General features: G+C 43.3%; 1 protein-coding gene across 3 annotated transcripts in view; it reads left to right on the plus strand.

The window, feature by feature from the left end:
* The window catches only part of FAT3 (FAT atypical cadherin 3), a 699,023-nt gene that overhangs the window by 543,873 nt on the left and 136,351 nt on the right, over positions 1 to 18,799 (plus strand). For all 3 annotated transcript variants that reach the window (XM_070749626.1, XM_070749624.1, XM_070749625.1), the window contains 3 exons: positions 1,278 to 1,553; positions 3,824 to 4,034; positions 13,237 to 17,310. In XM_070749626.1, the coding sequence (XP_070605727.1) occupies positions 1,278 to 1,553; positions 3,824 to 4,034; positions 13,237 to 17,310 (4,561 nt within the window). The remainder of the gene's footprint in view (positions 1 to 1,277; positions 1,554 to 3,823; positions 4,035 to 13,236; positions 17,311 to 18,799) is intronic.

Below are 18,799 nucleotides of genomic sequence, written 5' to 3' on the forward strand. Positions count from 1 at the left end.
TTTCTTTTGATATGTTGTCAGCCACCCCGAGTCCAATAAATAAATAAATAAAAACGGTGAGAGCGATTGACCAGTGGAACGGCTTGCCCGCAGAGGTGGTGAACACTCCAACACTACAGACTTTCAAGAAAAGACTGGACTGCTGTTGGACTAGTGTGATGTTAGGTCTCCTGCACTAGCGTGGGATTGGACTAGATGACCTGCAGGGTCCCATCCAACTCTATTAGTTAATTAATTAATTAATTAATTAATTAAATATTGAAACAACAATCTTAGTAGTATTCCCTCGATTTTCGCGGGGGATGTGTTCCGAGACCGCCCGCGAAAGTTGAATTTCCGCGAAGTTGAGATGCGGAAGTAAATACACAATTTTTGGCTATGGACAGTATCACCAGCCTTCCCTTAACACTTTAAACCCCTAAATTACCATTTCCCATTCCCTTAACAACCCTTTACTCACCATTATTACTGGTACTCACCATTGAATAAGTCACTTAATGATCCTGATATTTATAAACAAAATTATTTATTAACAATAATTTTTTTGTTATTTATTTGCAAAAATTATTAGTTTGGCGATGACGTATGATGTCATCGGGCGGGAAAAACCGTGGTATAGAAAAAAACCCGTGAAGTATTTTTTAATTAATATTTTTTGAAAAACCGTGGTATAGGCTATTCGCGAAGTTCGAACCCGCGAAAATCGAGGGAACACTGTAGTTGTAAAATTGAATGCATGTCCAAATAATCCTATGCAGTGTTCCCTCTAATTTTTTGGGGGGTGGGCGGCACAGAAATATTAATTAAATAAATGAATAAATGAATAAACAAACAAACAAACAAATAAAAAACCCACCCTGTTTTGCCTCAGAGAATTTCAAAATAAAATACTGTACTGTGTGTCTATAACAGTGAGCTCATAATAGGGCAACTCTATCAATATCAAAATGCCACTTAAATAGTTGAGCTAGTTTCAAACTAGATTTTGATTTTCTTTCTCTCTTCCTTACTCCCATTCTTTTTCTTTCTCTTTTCCTTCCTCTCTTTTTTCTATTTGTTTCTCTCTCTTCCTCTCTCTCTCCTTCCCTCTCACTCTTTCCCTCTCGGCTTCTGGGCAGGTTTGGAAAACTCTGAGTTGATGATGATTTTTAAGTGAGCGATTGCTCACTGCTCAGCTTAGAGGGAACTATGATCCTATGTCCTTTTGACAATAGTTGGTAGATGTATAAATCCTGTTCTCTCTTCTCTTTCCCCACCCTTTCGATCCTTAACTAAAGATGTTAATCAAAGTTTTGGACAACAATGATAACGGTCCAGAATTTTCCCACCCAAACTACGATGTGATGATTTCGGAGGACGTCATGCCAGACACCGAGATCCTTCAAGTGGAAGCCATCGATCGAGACGAGAAGCACAAGCTCAGCTACATCATTCACAGCAGCCTTGATTCTATCAGCATGCGAAAATTCAGGATGGACCCCAACACAGGGGTGCTCTACACCGCTGAGCGTTTAGACCACGAAGCTCAAGATAAGCACATCCTGAACATAATGGTAAGCTGGGCTCTCCCCCCAACACAATTGCAAGCTGCGGAGTCTGCGGAGAAGGGCGGCATACAAATCTAAATAATAAATAAATAAAATAAGGCGTGCGTTATAGTCATCCGATAAGCCAGTGATTTTCAACCTTTTTTGAACTGCGGCACATTTTTTACATATACAAAATCATGGGGCACATTGAGCAGGGGGGGAGTGGGGGGGGCTAAAAAAGTTTGGACAAAAAAATTCTCTCTCTCTCTCTCTTCCTCCCTTTCGCTCTATTTCTCTCCCTCTTTCTCTCTTTCCCTTCCTTCCTCTCTCTCTCCATCCCTCTTTCTTTCTCTCTTCCTTCCTTCCTCTCTTTTTTGCTCTCTTTCTTTCTATCCCTCCTTCCCTGCCTTTATTTCTCTCTCTCTCTCTCTGTTGCTTTCTTTCTTTCTCTTTCGCTCTCTCTCTCTCTCTTGCTTTCTCTCTCTTGCTGAGCTTCGCGGCACACCTGACCATGTCTCGCGGCACACTGGTTGAAAAACACTGCGATAAGCAAAACGGCTTTAGATTCGGTTAAGGAGGCAATAATTAGGTTTTCCCCACCCCAGTGCATTTATTCGCTGCTGGAGCCTTTGTGAGATTTAATACGAAAGGAGGATTTTTATCTTGTGCTATCTTGAAACCCAACTGTGGTGGGGAACATCACCATCTCGTAGTGTCAGGGCCCTTTTTATCGGAGGTAACATTTTTGAAAGTGTTTTTTCGCCAGAATCTTAAACATTGTTCGGGGAAACTGTTAACAAAGCTGTTAGCGCTTTTATTGCTGCGCTTCGCCCTTAAAGCCAAAGGGTCCTTCGAAAGGCAGAAGATAACTGATTTTTGCAGGGTGCCTAAATTACATGGTAGAAAATGTCCCACTGTGAAGTCTGTGCCGAGTGTTAATGGAACAATGACCTTTTTTTTTCCCCTTGCCATAGATGTTTTTTTAAAGAATTTCCACTCTGTGTATTGAACTCCATCTCGGTGCCCTAAGAAATGTTATTATTATTATTATTATTATTATTATTATTATTATTATTATTATTATTATTTATTGGATTTGTATGCCGCCCCTCTCCGCAGACTTGGGGCGGCTAACAACAGTGGTAAAACAACACGAACAATCCAATTAATAAAAACAACTATTAGTGTACTGTATTTGGAAATAGCCAAATATGCCCATGTTACACCAACACTCCGCAGTCTGCATTGGTTGCTGATCAGTTTCCGGCCACAATTCAAAGTGTTGGTTATGACCTATAAAGCCCTTCATGGCACCGGACCAGATTATCTCAGGGACCGCCTTCTGCTGCACGAATCCCAGCGACCAGTTAGGTCCCACAGAGTGGGCCTTCTCCGGGTCCCGTCAACTAAACAATGTCATTTGGCGGGACCCAGGGGAAGAGCCTTCTCTGTGGCGGCCCCGGCCCTTTGGAACCAACTCCCCCCCAGAGATTAGAATTGCCCCCACCCTCCTCGCCTTTCGTAAACTTCTTAAAACCCACCTCTGTCGTCAGGCATGGGGGAATTGAAAATTTTTTCTCCCTTTCCCGTAGGCTTATAGAATTTATACATGGTATGTTCGTTGGTATGATTGGTCTCTTAAATTGGGGTTTTTAGATTACTTTTTAATATTAGATTTGTTACATTGTTTTTTATTGTTGTTAGCCGCTCTGAGTCTTCGGAGAGGGACGGCATACAAATCTAAATAAACTAAACTAAACTAATACCCAATTCCTGCAACCATTCTTTGTATGTTTTATCCTCCAGTCCCCTAATCATCTTTCTTGCTCTTCTATGTACTCTTTCCAGAGTCTCAACATCTTTTTTACATTGTGGCGACCCAAACTAGATGCTATATTCCAAGTAGGGTCTTATCCAAGACATTATAAAGTGTAAAATAGCAATAGCACTTAGACTTAGATTACCATTACATAATGATTTACAGCCCTCTCTAAACAGTTTACAGAGTCAGCCTATTGCCCCTAAAAATCCGGGTCCTCATTTTACCGACCTCTGAAGGATGGAAGGCTGAGTCAACCTTGAGCCTGGTGACACTCAAATTGCCGGCAGTCAGCAGAAGTAGCTTGCAGTACTCCATTCTAACCACAAGAGTCCTATGATTTACAAATGTCCTGGAACTTTTAAGAAAGACAATGGAAGCGAACTTAAAGACTACTCCACTTTCCAACTGGGCATGAGGTTGACCAATATTTCTCATTTGTCCTGCTGAATAAATTGTTTCCTTTTTCCTCCAGGTTCGAGACCAGGAGTTTCCGTATCGACGTAACTTGGCGAGGATCATTGTAAACGTGGAGGATTCCAATGACCACAGTCCTTACTTCACCAGTCCTCTGTACGAAGCCTCGGTGTTTGAATCGGCTGCCGTCGGATCTGCAGTTTTGCAGGTCACTGCTCTGGACAAAGATAAAGGAGAGAACGCAGAACTGATGTACACTATAGAAGCAGGTTAGCAAGCCAAGAATTAAATAACCTCTGTTCTGTCGGGCTCTCTGGTAGACTCCTCCCAAAAATTCACAGGTACAAATTTCAGACACACACACGTTTGAAAACTCAAAACAATGTTCTTTATAATGAAAATTCACTTAAACCAAGCGCTCTTTTGGTATAGCAAAGAGCAATCGTCTCCAAACAAACTGGTAATTTGTACAAGTCCCTTATCAGTTATGTGATACTTAACTTGCAGCTGTGAGGCAATTCACAGTCCTTCTTCTTTCACAAAGTGAAACACACTTTACCCTGGTTTAGTTTCAAAGCGGGGGGAAATCAGCACACAAAAGGTCAAAGTCAGTAAAGCAGTCACGAAACACAGATAATCCTCCACAATGGCCAAAGGCTGCTATTTATAGCAGCCTCACTAATTACCACAGCCCCACCCAACCACAGGTGGCCTCATTTTCTTTGATAATAATCTCTCAGTTGTTGCTGCTTATGCATCGCTCTCCACATGCGTGGCTGTATCATTAACTCTTGTTCCAAATCCAAGGAGCAGCTAGATAATTGATCTTCTTCTGAGCTGTCTGCCCCACTCTCCTCCTCCCTGTCACTCATGTCTTCTTGGTCAGAGGAGCCTTCATCAGCAGATTCCACCAGGGGCAAAACAGGCCTGCAGCATGTGGATGTCTCCCCCACATCCACAGTCCTTGGGACAGGAGCTGGGCCAGAGCTAACCACAACAACCTCTAAGAGGTTTCTATGCTTGAGAGCAGCGCTGTCAAACTCAAGGCCCTTGGAATGCTTAGATCTGGCCTGCAGGGCCACCCTGGGAATAGAATAGAATAGAATAGAATAGAATATTGGACACACAAGGAATTTGTCTTGGTGCATATGCTCTCAGTGTACATAAAAGAAAAAGATACATTTGTCAAGAATCATGTGGTACAACATATAATGATTGTCATAGGGGTCAAGTAAGCAATGAAGAAACAATCTGCAAAGAACTGGTCCATGGTGCCGCTGGCAATGAAAACAGAGTTGACAAGGGCCCTCCCAAGCTCCATTTTCATTGGCACATGGTTGCAGGAGGCCGTCACAGCCAGAAACAGAGCTCGGGATCCTGTTTTCGCTGGCAGAGCACTTGGGCCACCACAGGCGCCCTCGAGCCAAGTGACATCGAGGTAGCCACATCCCACTCTGGCCCCATCCACACCACTTCCTAGCGGTCAAACACAACCCTGATGCAGCCTCAACGAAATTAAGTTTGATATCCCTGTTCAAAGAGTTTCATGTATGGTGATGCAGTACAATTGTTTTAACTGCAGTTTAAAGTTTGGAGGCTAAAAGAAGGTAGGTGTGGTCAGTTCCCATAGAAATCAGTGGGTTGTAATAAAACCTAATTAGCCCTAGTAATGAGTTCATTGGCTTTTATCTATTTTGCCTTCAAGACAGGAAGCTTTATTAAGCAGCTGCCTTTATTTGCCTTGTGATGAATATTATCCTTCTAAAAATTGTTCACGTCATTTTTTGTTGTGGGTAGGGTTTGCCTTTCCCAAACTAATTTGCTAAGAAACACACCATCTGGAATGCAACAGGATTTCAGTCCATGGGGGGCTTAAATCTGGCTTGGAAAATAGCAAAGGACTGATCCGTGGTGCCTCTGGCAGCCAAAATGGACCAGGAGGGCCATGCACAGCCCCCGCATGGCCCATTTTGGCCAGCAAAGTGCTGCATTGGGCCATCCAAGCTGAAAACAGGCTGTACAGGGCAACACACATACACCAGCACCACATTTTAGCCAGCAAAGTGTTGCAGGAGCCATCCATATCATTTGCCCCTCCTTCCCCCAGCCAGCCCACGGAGGAGAATTACGATGCCGATCCGTCCCTCTAAGAAATCCAGTTTGACACCCCTGTATTATACGATCCCAGGTTGGGCTGCTACTACGGTCAAAATTTCATTAAAGGCATTTTTAAGATCACTTTACAAAGCACAGGAGACGGGAGCTAAGCAAGCAAGGGATTGTTTTATCGTTTCCTACCTGGTACCTCCATCCGTTAGTTCCTTCCTCCAAGCAATTGGTCCTGTGTTCTATGTATTTCCCAGGCAGTTTGGAGAAAAATAGTCTCCAAACTGTGGACTATGGATGAAAGAGAATTTCCCTAAATATACTCCAGGGGGTCATTTGGCTATTTGCTAGTGGTTCCACGGTGATGGATTAAGTGTACCTAACTTTCTCACTCGGAAAAAAAAATTGCAACGGTTATGTTTACTTTTCTCGGTAAATGTGGTGCCCGGTGGGATCTATTCTATTTTTATTAACTTTTTAAAAGTTTGGTCCGCTACAGTGATATTACTTTGAGCTCTCTGAAAAATAGAGACTTTTTTTTCCTGGGGATTTCTTGGAAAGAACATGCGAATACTTGGTTCACATGGAATCAGGGGTGGGCTACTGCCCAGGCAGGGGGGAACGCAATGGGGTAGCAAAAATGGAGCTCCACCCCAGAGCACTCAATTGCACTGAAAAATGTTGATAAGAAAATGCAGGGCATGAATCCCAGCGGCCGATTAGGTCCCATGGAGTTGGCCTTCTCCGGATCCCGTCGACTAAACAATGTCGTCTGGCGGGACCCAGGGGAAGGGCCTTCTCTGTGGCGGTCCCGGCCCTCTGGAATCAACTCCCCCTGAAGATTCAAACTGCCCCCCACCCTCCTCGCCTTTCGCAAGACTTTGAAAACCCATCTATGTCACCAACCATGGGGTAATTGACATATCCCTTAGACTAGTAAGATTTATGTATGGTATGATTGAGTAGTATTGCCTGTTTGTTAATAATAGGGGGTTTTAGCCATAGTTTTTAATTATTGGATTTGTTGTACATTGTTTATTCTTGCTGTGAGCCGCCCCAAGTCTTTGGAGAGGGGCGGCATACAAATCTAATAAATAATAATAATAATAATAATAATAATAATAATAATAATAATAATAATGTATGTATGTATGTATGTTTGGTTTTTATATTAATTGATTTTTAATCATCAATACCAAATTACTATTGTACATTGTTTTATTGTCGCTGTTAGCCGCCCCGAGTCTCTGGAGAGGGGCGGCATACAAATCCAATAAATAAATAAATAAATAATAATAATAATTATTATTATTATTATTATTATTATTATTATTATTATTATTATTATTATTATTATTATAAGCCCCATCCACAGTGTGGTAGTTCACAGAATAGAATAGAATAGAATAGAATAGCAGAGTTGGAAGGGACCTTGGAGGTCTTCTAGTCTAACCCCCTGCTCAGACAGAAAACCACATACTATTTCAGACAAATGGTTATCCAATCTCTTCTTAAAACTAGCATTTAGACTTATATACCGCTTCATAGTGCTTTATAGGCCTTTCTAAGTAGTTTACAAAATCAGCATATTGTCCCCAAACAATCTGGGTCCTCGTTTTACCCACCTCGGAAGGATGGAAGTCTGAGTCCACCTTGAACTGGTGGTGAGATTTGAACTGCTGAACTACAGCTAGCAGTTAGCAGAAGTACCCTGCAGTGCTTCACTCTAGCCACTAAGTTTTAAAGTTGCCAAGTTTCTGGACCCCTGAGGTTAACCCACAGCTGGCTGGAGAATTCTGGGAGTTGAAGTCCACAAGTCTTAAAAGTCGCCACGTTTGAAGACATTTCTTTCCAAAGGAAACCAAGAATGAGAGCAGCCCCTAGCTTGATCCACAATTCCCGGGGTGATTGGAATTACAGACGCTTGATTCCTCTGCCTTCTTATCTCTTGAGAGGGGTCTCTCCACCCACCACCCACGCCTGCTGCGTTTGCAGCTGAGTGCTTTGTAGCCAAATGACTTATTCGTCTCTGTGCTGAATGGACAGAGCGATGCCGTGGCACCGGTTCAGCAGGGTAGAAAAGAAATAATAAAACGCATCTAATAACGAAGGACGGGAGGCATAGGACGGCAGCCAGGAAATGGGACGGTGCGAAGCTTTCCTGCAGCACAATTGTGCAAAAGCTTGAAACCTTTTAATGAGGCTTTATCTCTCCATGACTATCACTGGCTCCTTTTTTCATCCCTCTCTCTGCCAGCAATTTGAAGCTTCAAGCCTCCGTTTCAGATAAAAATGTGAATTCCTACTGTTTCATTATCCACAGATGCTCCTGGATGTGCTGCAATATAGTTTTTTGAGGCCACCATTTCTCTGATCCATGAAAGAATCTGCAGAGAGGATGTTAATTTTAACGCATGTGTTCAGGCTATAGGCATTGGCTTTTTATTATTATTTTATTTTACTTTCCAGGGCATTCAGTTAACATGAACACTGCACTGGATAATAGAAACCAATAATTTCACACTTAATAACCTCTGTGAGCCCACCCACCCCCCTTTTTTTTTATAAAAGCCTGAGTCTCTGGGCGGAGGCTGAAAATCTAAGAAACACTATATACATTCAGTACACTGTTCCCATTAAGTGTTGTGGTTAGCTCTGGCCCCAAGGACTGTGGGTGTGGGGGAGACATCCACATGCTGCAGGCCTGTTTTGCCCCCGGTGGAATCTGCTGATGAAGGCTCCTCTGACCAAGAAGACATGAGTGACAGGGAGGAGGAGAGTGTGGCAGACAGCTCAGAAGGAGATCAGTTCTCTAGCTCCTCCTTGGATTCAGAACAAGAGTTAATGATACAGCCACACATGCGGAGAGCGATGCATAGGCAACAACAACTGAGAGATTATTACCAAAGAAAATGAGGCCACCTGTGGTTGGGTGGGGCAGTGGTCATTAGTGAGGCTGCTATAAATAGCAGCCTGTGGGTTTGGCCATTGTGGAGGATTATCTGATCGATTTTTCCCCGCTTTGAAACTAAACCAGAGCAAAGTGTGTTTCACTTTGTGAAAGAAGGACTTTGAATTGCCTCATAGCTGCAAGCTAATTATCACAGAACTGATAAGGGACTTGTACAAATTACCAGTTTGTTTGGAGACCAGTGCTCTTTGATATACCAAAAGAGGGCTTAGTTTAAGTGAGTTTTCATTATAAAGAACATCGTTTTGAATTTTCAAACGTGTGTGTGTCTGAAATTTGTACCTGTGAATTTTTGGGAAGATTCTACCAGAGAGCCCGACAGAACATTAACTAGGTGGATTCTAAGTTTATTTATTATTATTTTATTTTATTTATTTATTTTGTCCAATACACAATGAGTGGGTATATATCTATGATACACATAGTAAAATACATGATGGTTATAGAGGAGATACTCATAGTAAAATATATCTAAGAAATAATAGAAAAGAAGGTATAGTAATAGAACATATCAATGAAAGAATAGAAGAAGAGATATAGGAATAGAAGAAAGGTATAGGAGATATAGGAGAGCAATAGGACAGGGGACAGAAGGCACTCTAGTGCACTTGTATTCGCCCCTTACTGACCTCTTAGGAATCTGGATAGGTCAACCGTAGATAATCCAAGGGTAAAGTGTTGGGGGTTTGGGGATGACACTATGGAGTCCGGTAATGAGTTCCATGCTTCGACAACTTGGTTACTGAAGTCATATATTTTACAGTCAAGTTTGGAGCGGTTAATATTAAGTTTAAATCTGTTGTGTGGTCTTGTGTTGTTGTGGTTGAAGCTGAAGTAGTCGCCGACAGGCAGGATGTTGCAGCATATGATCTTGTGGGCAATACTTAGATCTTGTTTAAGGCGTCTTAGTTCTAAACCTTCTAGGCCCAGGATTGAAAGTCTAGTCTCGTAGGGTATTCTGTTTTGAGTGGAGGAGTGAAGGACTCTACTGGTGAAGTATCTTTGGACATTTTCAAGGGTGTTAATGTCTGAGATGCGATATGGGTTCCAAACAGATGAGCTGTATTCGAGGATGGGTTCTCCCTTTTAACTTCTGCACGCACACAGGACAGACCAGCCAGCATAACATCTTTTGTATTTGCAAATGCACACTCAAGTCTCCATTTAAAAAAAAGAAAAGAAAAGAAGACAAGGCAGTCCAGAGAATGCCAGATAAAGGAAATAATACTTTTTTAAAAACCCAAAGGAATGGCCACAAAAAATAACTCTACAGCCAGCCTAAATCAGGCCAAGCAGAAAATTTTTGAAAGGGAAAAGAGCTGCCAATAATAGTAATGCATTTTTATGATGGGTTGCTGAGTTGAACTTTGACTCCAGATTCTTTGTTCTTATTGATTGAGAAACTTTCAAAGTGCCTTTGTGGATAGAAATGGTCACTGCATAGGGAAAGCATCCTGAATCCCGGTATCAGAGATGATTAGGGGGCTGAATGAAGGCTAAAACATATCAAGAATGCTTGCTGGAATTGAATATGTCTACTTTAATGAAAAGAAGGACTGGGTGACATGATGGCAATCTTCCAATATCTGAGAGGCTGCCACAAAGAATAGCAATAGCATTTAGACTTATATACCGCTTCATAGTGCTTTTACAGCCCTCTCTAAGCGGTTTACAGAATCAGCCTACTGCCCCCAACAATCTGGGTCCTCATTTTACCCACCTCGGAAGGATGGAAGGCTGAGTCAACCTTGAGCCGGTGGTGAGATTTGAACTGCTGAACTACAGCTACCCTGTTTCCCCGATAGTAAGACACCCCCGATTGTAAGACGTATCGGGGGTTTCAGGGGGGTCGGCAAATATAAGCCGTACCCCGAAAGTAAGACATATGTCTTACTTTCGGGGAAACACGGGGGTATTGCCGGGGGGGAGCCTGATGACGTCGCTTCCAAGCTCCCCGCGCGCCCCTCGCCTTCACCTCGCCGCGGCGCCACCGCCTCTTCCCCAGCTTGGCAAAGCAAAGGACGGCGCTGGTCCGAAGTGAGCCGAGCGGGGGGCGGCTTGCAGCGAAGGCGCTCGTCCCAGCAACCGAGTCCTGCCGAGTCCTCCCCTCCAGACACACGCTTCCCCGACACGCATCTGTGGCTCCACGCGTGCACGCCGCTTGGAGCCCTGAGGTTGAACTTGGAAAAGGGCTCACGAGGCTCCTGTCCCGCGGCTGCCCTTCTGGACTCTGGGGAGATGCCTTCGGGAACGCGACCCTTTCAATTTTTTTCCAATGTAAGACATACCCCGAAAGTAAGACGTAGTGGGGCTTTTGGGGGTAAAAAGAAAGTAAGACACTGTCTTACTTTCGGGGAAACACGGTAGCAGTTAGCTGAAGTAGCCTGCAGTGCTGCACTCGAACCACTGCGCCACCCCAGCTCTAAGAAGAAGGGCTTAATTATTATTATTATTAATAATAATAATAATAATAATAATAATTTATTAGATTTGTATGCCGCCCCTCTCTGAAGACTTAAGCTATTCTCCAAAGCACCTGAGAACAAGAAGCAATGGATGGAAACTCATCAAAAGCAGAACCACCCTAGAATTAAGGAGAAATTTCCTGACTATTAGAACAATTAACCAGTGGAACAACGTGCCTCCAGAAGTTGTAAATGCTTCAACACTGGAGGTTTTGAAGAAGAGACTGGAAAGCCTTTTGTCTGAAATGGCATATTTCCTTTCTTCGAATATTCTGCACATCTTTTATATAATGGACTTTATTCTGAATGCAATTGAGCTTTCAAAATTTATCAGAAGTTTATTAATCAGAGAATACAAACAAACCTTATTTTTTTAAAAAATAGGGAAGATATGTATTTTTTAAAAATCACACAAGGCTATTGCTGAATCCAGGAATTAACCTAAGGGGTAGGCAAAGTTGGCTCTTCTATGTCATGTGGACTTCAACTCCCAGAATTCCTGAGCTAGCATGATTGGCTCAGGAATTCTGGGAGCTGAGGTCCACAAGTCATACAAGAGCCAACTTTGCCTACCCCTTAACTTAATTCCTGTATTCAGCAATAGCTTTGTGTGATATTTTAAATATATATATATCTTCCCTATTTTATAAAAAATAACGTTCGTGTGTATTCTCTGATTAATAAACTTCTGATAAACTTTGAAAGCTCACTTGCATTCAGAATAAAGTCCATTACATAAAAGATGTGCAGAACATTCGAAGAAAGGAAATGGTTTGCGAACTGGTAGCTTACAAAATTCAGGATTGCATGGGTTAGGTTTGGTTTCAAACACATACTATTCTCCTAATGCAGGGATGAAATTTAGCAGGTTCTGACAGGTTCCAGAGAACTAGTAGCCAAAGTTTTGAGTAGTTTGGGGAACCAGCAAATACTACTTTTCCTGGCCCCAGAGTGGGATGGGAATGAAGATTTGGCAGTATCTTTCTCCTGCAACGTCCACCAAGCCCTCATCACCTCGAGGTTCGATTACTGCAATGCTCTCTACATGGGGCTACCTTTGAAAAGTGTTTGTAAACTTCAGATCGTGCAGAATGCGGCCGCGAGAGCCATCGTGGGGCTTCCTAGATTCGCCCACGTTTTTGCAACACTCCGCGGCCTGCACTGGCTGCCGATCGGTTTCCGGTCACAATTCAAAGTGTTGGTAATGACCTTTAAAGCCCTACATGGCATTGGTCCAGAATACATCTGGAACCGCCTTCTACCGCACGAATCCCAGCGGCCGATAAGGTCCCACAGAGTTGGCCTTCTCCGGGTCCCGTCGACCAAACAATGTCGTTTGGTGGGCCCTAGGGGAAGAGTCTTCTCTGTGGTGGCCCCGGCCCTCTGGAATCAGCTCCCCCCAGAGATTAGAACAGCCCCCACCCTCCTTGTCTTTCGCAAACTTCTTAAGACCCACCTTTGTCACCAGGCATGGGGGAGTTAAGTGATTCTATCCCCCTAGGCCACTACAAGTTATGCATGGTATGTTTGTGTGTATGTTTGGTTTTTTATAATAAGGGTTTTTAGTTGTTTTATTAAATTGGATTGTTACATGTTGTTTTACCATTGTTGTTAGCCGCCCCGAGTCTTCGGAGAGGGGCGGCATACAAATCCAGTAAGTAAGTAATTAAGTAATTAAGTAAGTAAGTAAGTAAGTAAGTAAGTAAGTAAGTAAGTAAGTAAGTAAGTAAGTAAATAAATAAATAAATAAATAAATAAATAAATAAATAAGCCATGCCCAAAGAACCCCTGAATTTCTCCCCCGTCCTAATGTAATGTCACTAGGCGCCCATTGAACGTTCTTCTGTCTCTGAAATTACAGTTTGATTTTTTTTCTCTCTTATGTTTAAATTTCATAATTAATTTATTTTTCCTATTTCATTCTTTCAGGGAATACCGGAAACACATTCAGGATTGAACCAGTTCTAGGCATCATCACCGTGCTGAAAGAACCAGACCTGACCACCATGAACCAATTCGTGCTATCAGTGAAAGCGTCCGACCAGGGTTCTCCGCCGTTGTCAGCTACGGCCATTGTGCGCATATCTGTGACGATGTCGGACAACTCCCACCCCAAATTCACACACAAGGAATGGCAAGCTGAAATCAATGAAAATGTTGAGTTTGGGACTTCGGTTATCCAAGTCTCGGCAATCAGTCAGTCTACATTGGTGTATGAAATCAAAGATGGCAATATAGATGGCGCCTTTGTGATCAACCCTTATTCTGGAGTCATCACGAGCCAGAAGTCTCTTGATTATGAACACACTTCCTCTTACCAGCTCACAGTGCAAGCCACAAACATGGCAGGGATGGCATCAAATGCCACTGTAAACATCCAGATAGTTGACGAAAATGACAACCCGCCTGTTTTTCTCTTTTCTCAATACTTGGGCAGCATCAGTGAAGCCGCACCTGTAAATAGCATTGTCCGGAGTGTGGGAAACAATCCCCTTGTGATACGAGCCACGGATGCTGATAGCAATCAAAATGCGCTGCTCGTCTACCAGATCGTTGAGTCAACCGCCAAGAATTATTTTACGGTAGACTCTAGTACAGGCGCAATTAGAACTATTGCTGATTTGGACCACGAAACCATTGCTCATTTCTACTTCCATGTTCACGTTCGAGATAGTGGTAATCCCCAGCTTACTGCAGAAAGTCCCGTGGAAGTTACCATCGACGTGATGGATGTCAACGATAATCCTCCAATGTTCAGCCAGGCAATGTTTGAAACCATCTTGCTTCTACCGACCTATGTGGGAGTGGAGGTTCTTCAAGTCAAGGCCGTGGACCCAGATTTAGAAGTCCCGTCAGAACTCACTTACAGTCTGATTGAAGGGAACACAGAATATTTTCTCGTTGATTCCATTTCTGGGGTGTTGACCATAAAAAATAGCAGCCTTTCCAAAGACCATTACATGCTGATCGTGAAAGTCTCTGATGGGAAGTTTTACAGTAGTGCTATAGTGACCATAATGGTCAAGGAAGCCATGGATAGTGGTCTTCACTTCACTCAGAGCCATTATTCTACATCCATCTTGGAGAACAGCACCAACGTCACCAAGGTAGCAGTGGTCAATGCGATTGGAAATCGTCTCAACGAGCCCTTGAAGTACAGCATATTAAACCCAGGGAACAAATTCAAGATCAAACCCACTTTAGGTCTCATTCAGACGGTTGGCCTCCCGTTTGACAGAGAAGAACAGGAATTATATGAATTGGTGGTAGAGGCTAGTCGTGAGCTGGACCATCTACGGGTGGCCAGAGTGGTTGTCCGGGTTCTCATTGAAGACATCAACGACAATGCTCCAGTATTTGTTGGACTTCCGTACTATGCTGCAGTTCAAGTTGAGGCTGATCCGGGCACTCTGATATACCGAGTGAGGGCCATTGATAAAGACAAGGGCGCCAACGGGGACGTATCTTACCTATTGAAGGAGGACTACGGGCACTTTGAAATCGACAGTCACAGCGGGAGCATCACTTTGAAAGCGCCCTTTAACTCTGACTTATCTAATATAGAATATTTAATTATTGCCATAGCTAAAGATGGAGGTGACCCATCCTTGTCTGCCTCTGTGGAACTGCCCATCACCATTGTCAATAAGGCCATGCCCATCTTCGACAAGCCCTTCTACACAGCCTCCATCAATGAAGACATAGAAATGAACACCCCAATTCTGAGCATCAATGCTACCAGCCCAGAAGGACAAGATATCATTTACATCATAGTAGATGGGGATCCTTATAATCAGTTCAACATTGACTTTGACACGGGAGTCCTCAGTGTCATCAGTCCATTAGACTATGAACTCAATCCCGTTTTTAAGCTGACGGTGAGAGCCAGTGATGCTCTCACTGGTGCCCGAGCTGAAGTTACAGTGGACTTAATTATCAAGGATGTCAACGACAATGCTCCAGTTTTTGACCACTTTGCTTATAATGCTACCTTAACCGAAGCCTCCTTGATTGGGACTCCCGTCTTGCAGGTCATTGCTACTGATGCAGATTCCGACAATAACAAAATCATTCAGTATCAGATAGTCCAGGATACTTTCAATAGCACAGATTATTTTCATATTGATGGGACAAGCGGATTGATCCTAACTGCCCGCTTGTTGGACCATGAACTGATGCAGCAGTGCAGCTTAAAAGTACGGGCCACCGATAACGGATTCCCACCTCTAAGCAGTGAAGTTCTAGTTAACATCTATGTGACGGATATGAATGACAACCCTCCTATTTTTAATCAGTTGATATATGAATCTTACGTCAGTGAATTAGCTCCGCGGGGTCATTTTGTGACCTGCGTCCAGGCTTCCGATGCAGACAGCTCCGATTTTGACCGATTGGAGTACAGCATCTTGTCTGGAAATGACCGTACCAGTTTTGTGATGGATAGCAAGAGTGGCATCATCACGCTGTCAAATCATCGAAAGCAGAGAATGGAGTCCATGTACAGCTTGAATGTTTCTGTTTCAGATGGTTTGTTCACCAGCACTGCTCAAGTCCATATCCAGATTCTTGGAGCTAATTTGTACAGCCCCGTATTCACACAAAGTATTTATGTGGCGGAAGTCAGGGAAAACGCTGTCCCGGGAACTAGGGTGATCCACGTAAAAGCAACCGACGGAGATTCGGGCATCTACGGTCAGATAAGTTACTCCATCCTCAATGATTTTGCCAAAGACAGATTTGTCATTGACAGCAAAGGGCAGATCCTCACCACGGAGAAACTAGATAGGGAGCTCCCTTTAGAAGGTGACATCACCATATTTATAAGAGCTCTTGATGGTGGAGGGAGGAGCACATTTTGTACGGTCCGAGTCATAGTGGTGGATGAGAACGACAACGCCCCACAGTTCATGACTGTGGAATATAGAGCAAGCGTCAAAGCCGATGTTGGGAAAGGCCACTTAGTCACCCAGGTCCAAGCTCTTGATCCTGATGATGGTGCCAATGCTAGGATTGTCTACTCCCTGTATAGTGAAGCCTCTGTTTCCGTTGCAGATCTCCTGGAAATCGATCCAGACAATGGATGGATGGTAACCAAGGGGAATTTCAACCAGCTGAAAAATACGGTGCTATCTTTTTTTGTCAAAGCCGTTGACGGTGGCATTCCTGTACGGCATTCCCTTATCCCTGTATACATACACGTTTTACCTCCAGAAACCATCTTGCCTTCGTTTTCTCAACCTCAGTATTCCTTTACAGTATCAGAAGATGCCCTCATAGGGAGCACAATTGATGCTCTCCACGTTCTGCCTAACCAAGGCGTTGTCTACAGCACAGTCAACGGTGAATTGACCGGAAACAACAAGGATGGAGTTTTTATTATAGAGCAAGACACTGGCATTATAAAACTGGACAAGAGGCTGGATCACGAGGCAGACCCCACTTTTCATTTTAAAGTGGCTGCAACCCTACAGCTTGATAAGGTGGACATTGTGGTAACTGTGGACGTGGACATTAAAGTTCTAGACATTAATGACAACAAGCCTATTTTTGAGGCAGCCAAGTATGACACGATCGTAATGGAGGGGATGCCAATAGGGACTAAACTTGTACAAGTCAAGGCAACTGACGCAGATTCGGGGGCCAATGGTCAAGTCACCTATTCGCTCTTAACAGAACTGGATATTGACCGGATCTCGGAGGTGTTCACTATTGATGGCAACAGTGGCTGGATCAGCACCTTGAAAGATTTAGATCACGAGACAGATCCCACTTTTGCCTTTACGGTGGTTTCTTCTGACCTGGGAGAAGCCCTATCCCTCTCCTCAACCACCTTAATCTCTGTCACCGTGACTGACATCAACGACAATGCTCCCATGTTCCAGCAGGAGATGTACAGGGGGTCTGTCAAGGAGAGTGACCCACCGGGAGAAGTCGTGGCTGTCCTTAACACTTGGGATGAAGATACCTCTGACATCAACCACCAAATTAGCTACCATATTACAGGTAAGTTTCCTTTCAAAGCTAGTTATTTCCCCCAAAATAAGACCTGGTTTTTGTTGCGAGCGCTCCTTGTCCACCCCTGGTTATGTCAGATTCTGAGGAGGGTGAGTGTTAGTACAGGGTACATGTATGTTAGGGATTGCCATTATAAACTGCATATTGTAAACTGTACCAAACTTGTACTTAAAGGGTTAATGGGCACTCAAAGAGTTAACATTTACTTGAGGAGTAAATGTTCAAGGCTATGTCGTCATTGAAGCTATAAAAGCTCATGATTCTGCCCAGTCTCTTCCTTGTTACTTTTACTTTTGCCTGAGATGGGGGAGTCCTATCTAAGCTCTGTGCTTGTATAAGCTGCGTGCTTTATCTGTATTGTATAAGCTTCGTGCTTTATCTATATTATATTTTAGCTTTGTGCTTGTTATCTATATTCTGTTTTGCTCTGTATTTGCTATGTGCATATTTTGGATTGTTTATATTTTGTTTAAATGTAAATAATACTTATTTAAGTCTGTGTCTTGGCTTTATCACACATCCACGCTCTGTTAAAATTCTCTGCTGATGCAGAGAGTGAGAGTGAAGGGGAAAGTGACCTGAGTGAACCCGAGGAACAGGGGAGTGGTCCCAGTCAGAGGATGAGGAAGACATTACAGTGGATAATCCATGGTTAGGTGCTCGATATAGGAGATTTTTGAGAAGGCAAGAGGATTTGCATAGTAAAAGGAAATAAGCTTACAGCTTCACCTCTTTGTGGTGTGATATCTCTTCCAGGCAGTATAAAAGCAAAGGATTTGGGGTAATTGGGTATGGGGTTTCAACGCCGTTCATGGAAGAGATGTTAGAGTGCGTGGGGTTGCTTGAACAAGGTTTCAAAAGCATGGTTCCTGCCTCACTAAAAGACATTCTTTGCTGGATGATGTTTGTCTGGGATTCCGGTGAGCTACTTTATTCTCTTTTAATGATAAATACACTCTGTTATCTGTTATCAAAGGTATCCCTAAGGTATCCCTTCTCCCAATCAGTAAATCGCCATTGTTTTTTAACGACCGCATAATCCCTTGCGGAGGTAGAGTCTGGTCAACTGAATGGAGCTAGCAGAATGTCTTAATGATTAAATGCCTGGGGCAACGACACTTTGCTCCGGCCAGTAGTGATGAATGATAGATGGATGAGGGTTGATTTTTGTATGTTGTTTTATTGTTGTACTCTGCCCTGAGTCTGTCGTGAGATTGGCGGCTTAAGAGAAGGAAGGAAGGAAGGAAGGAAGGAAGGAAGGAAGGAAGGAAGGAAGGAAGGAAGGAAGGAAGGAGAAGGAAAGAAGGGGGGAAGGCCAGATACCCTTCCTGTCGCCACTACGGAATTTTATTCAGCAGATATATTCTCATTGTGCCTCTATCTAGGATCAAACTCATAGCCTCCTGATTATGAGGTGAGATCTCCACCTCTAGGCCACTACACCACTCCTTCTCCCAATCAGTAAATGCCTTGCCAG

The sequence above is a fragment of the Erythrolamprus reginae genome, chromosome 4 (assembly GCF_031021105.1).
Source record: "Erythrolamprus reginae isolate rEryReg1 chromosome 4, rEryReg1.hap1, whole genome shotgun sequence".
NCBI lineage: Eukaryota > Metazoa > Chordata > Lepidosauria > Squamata > Dipsadidae > Erythrolamprus > Erythrolamprus reginae.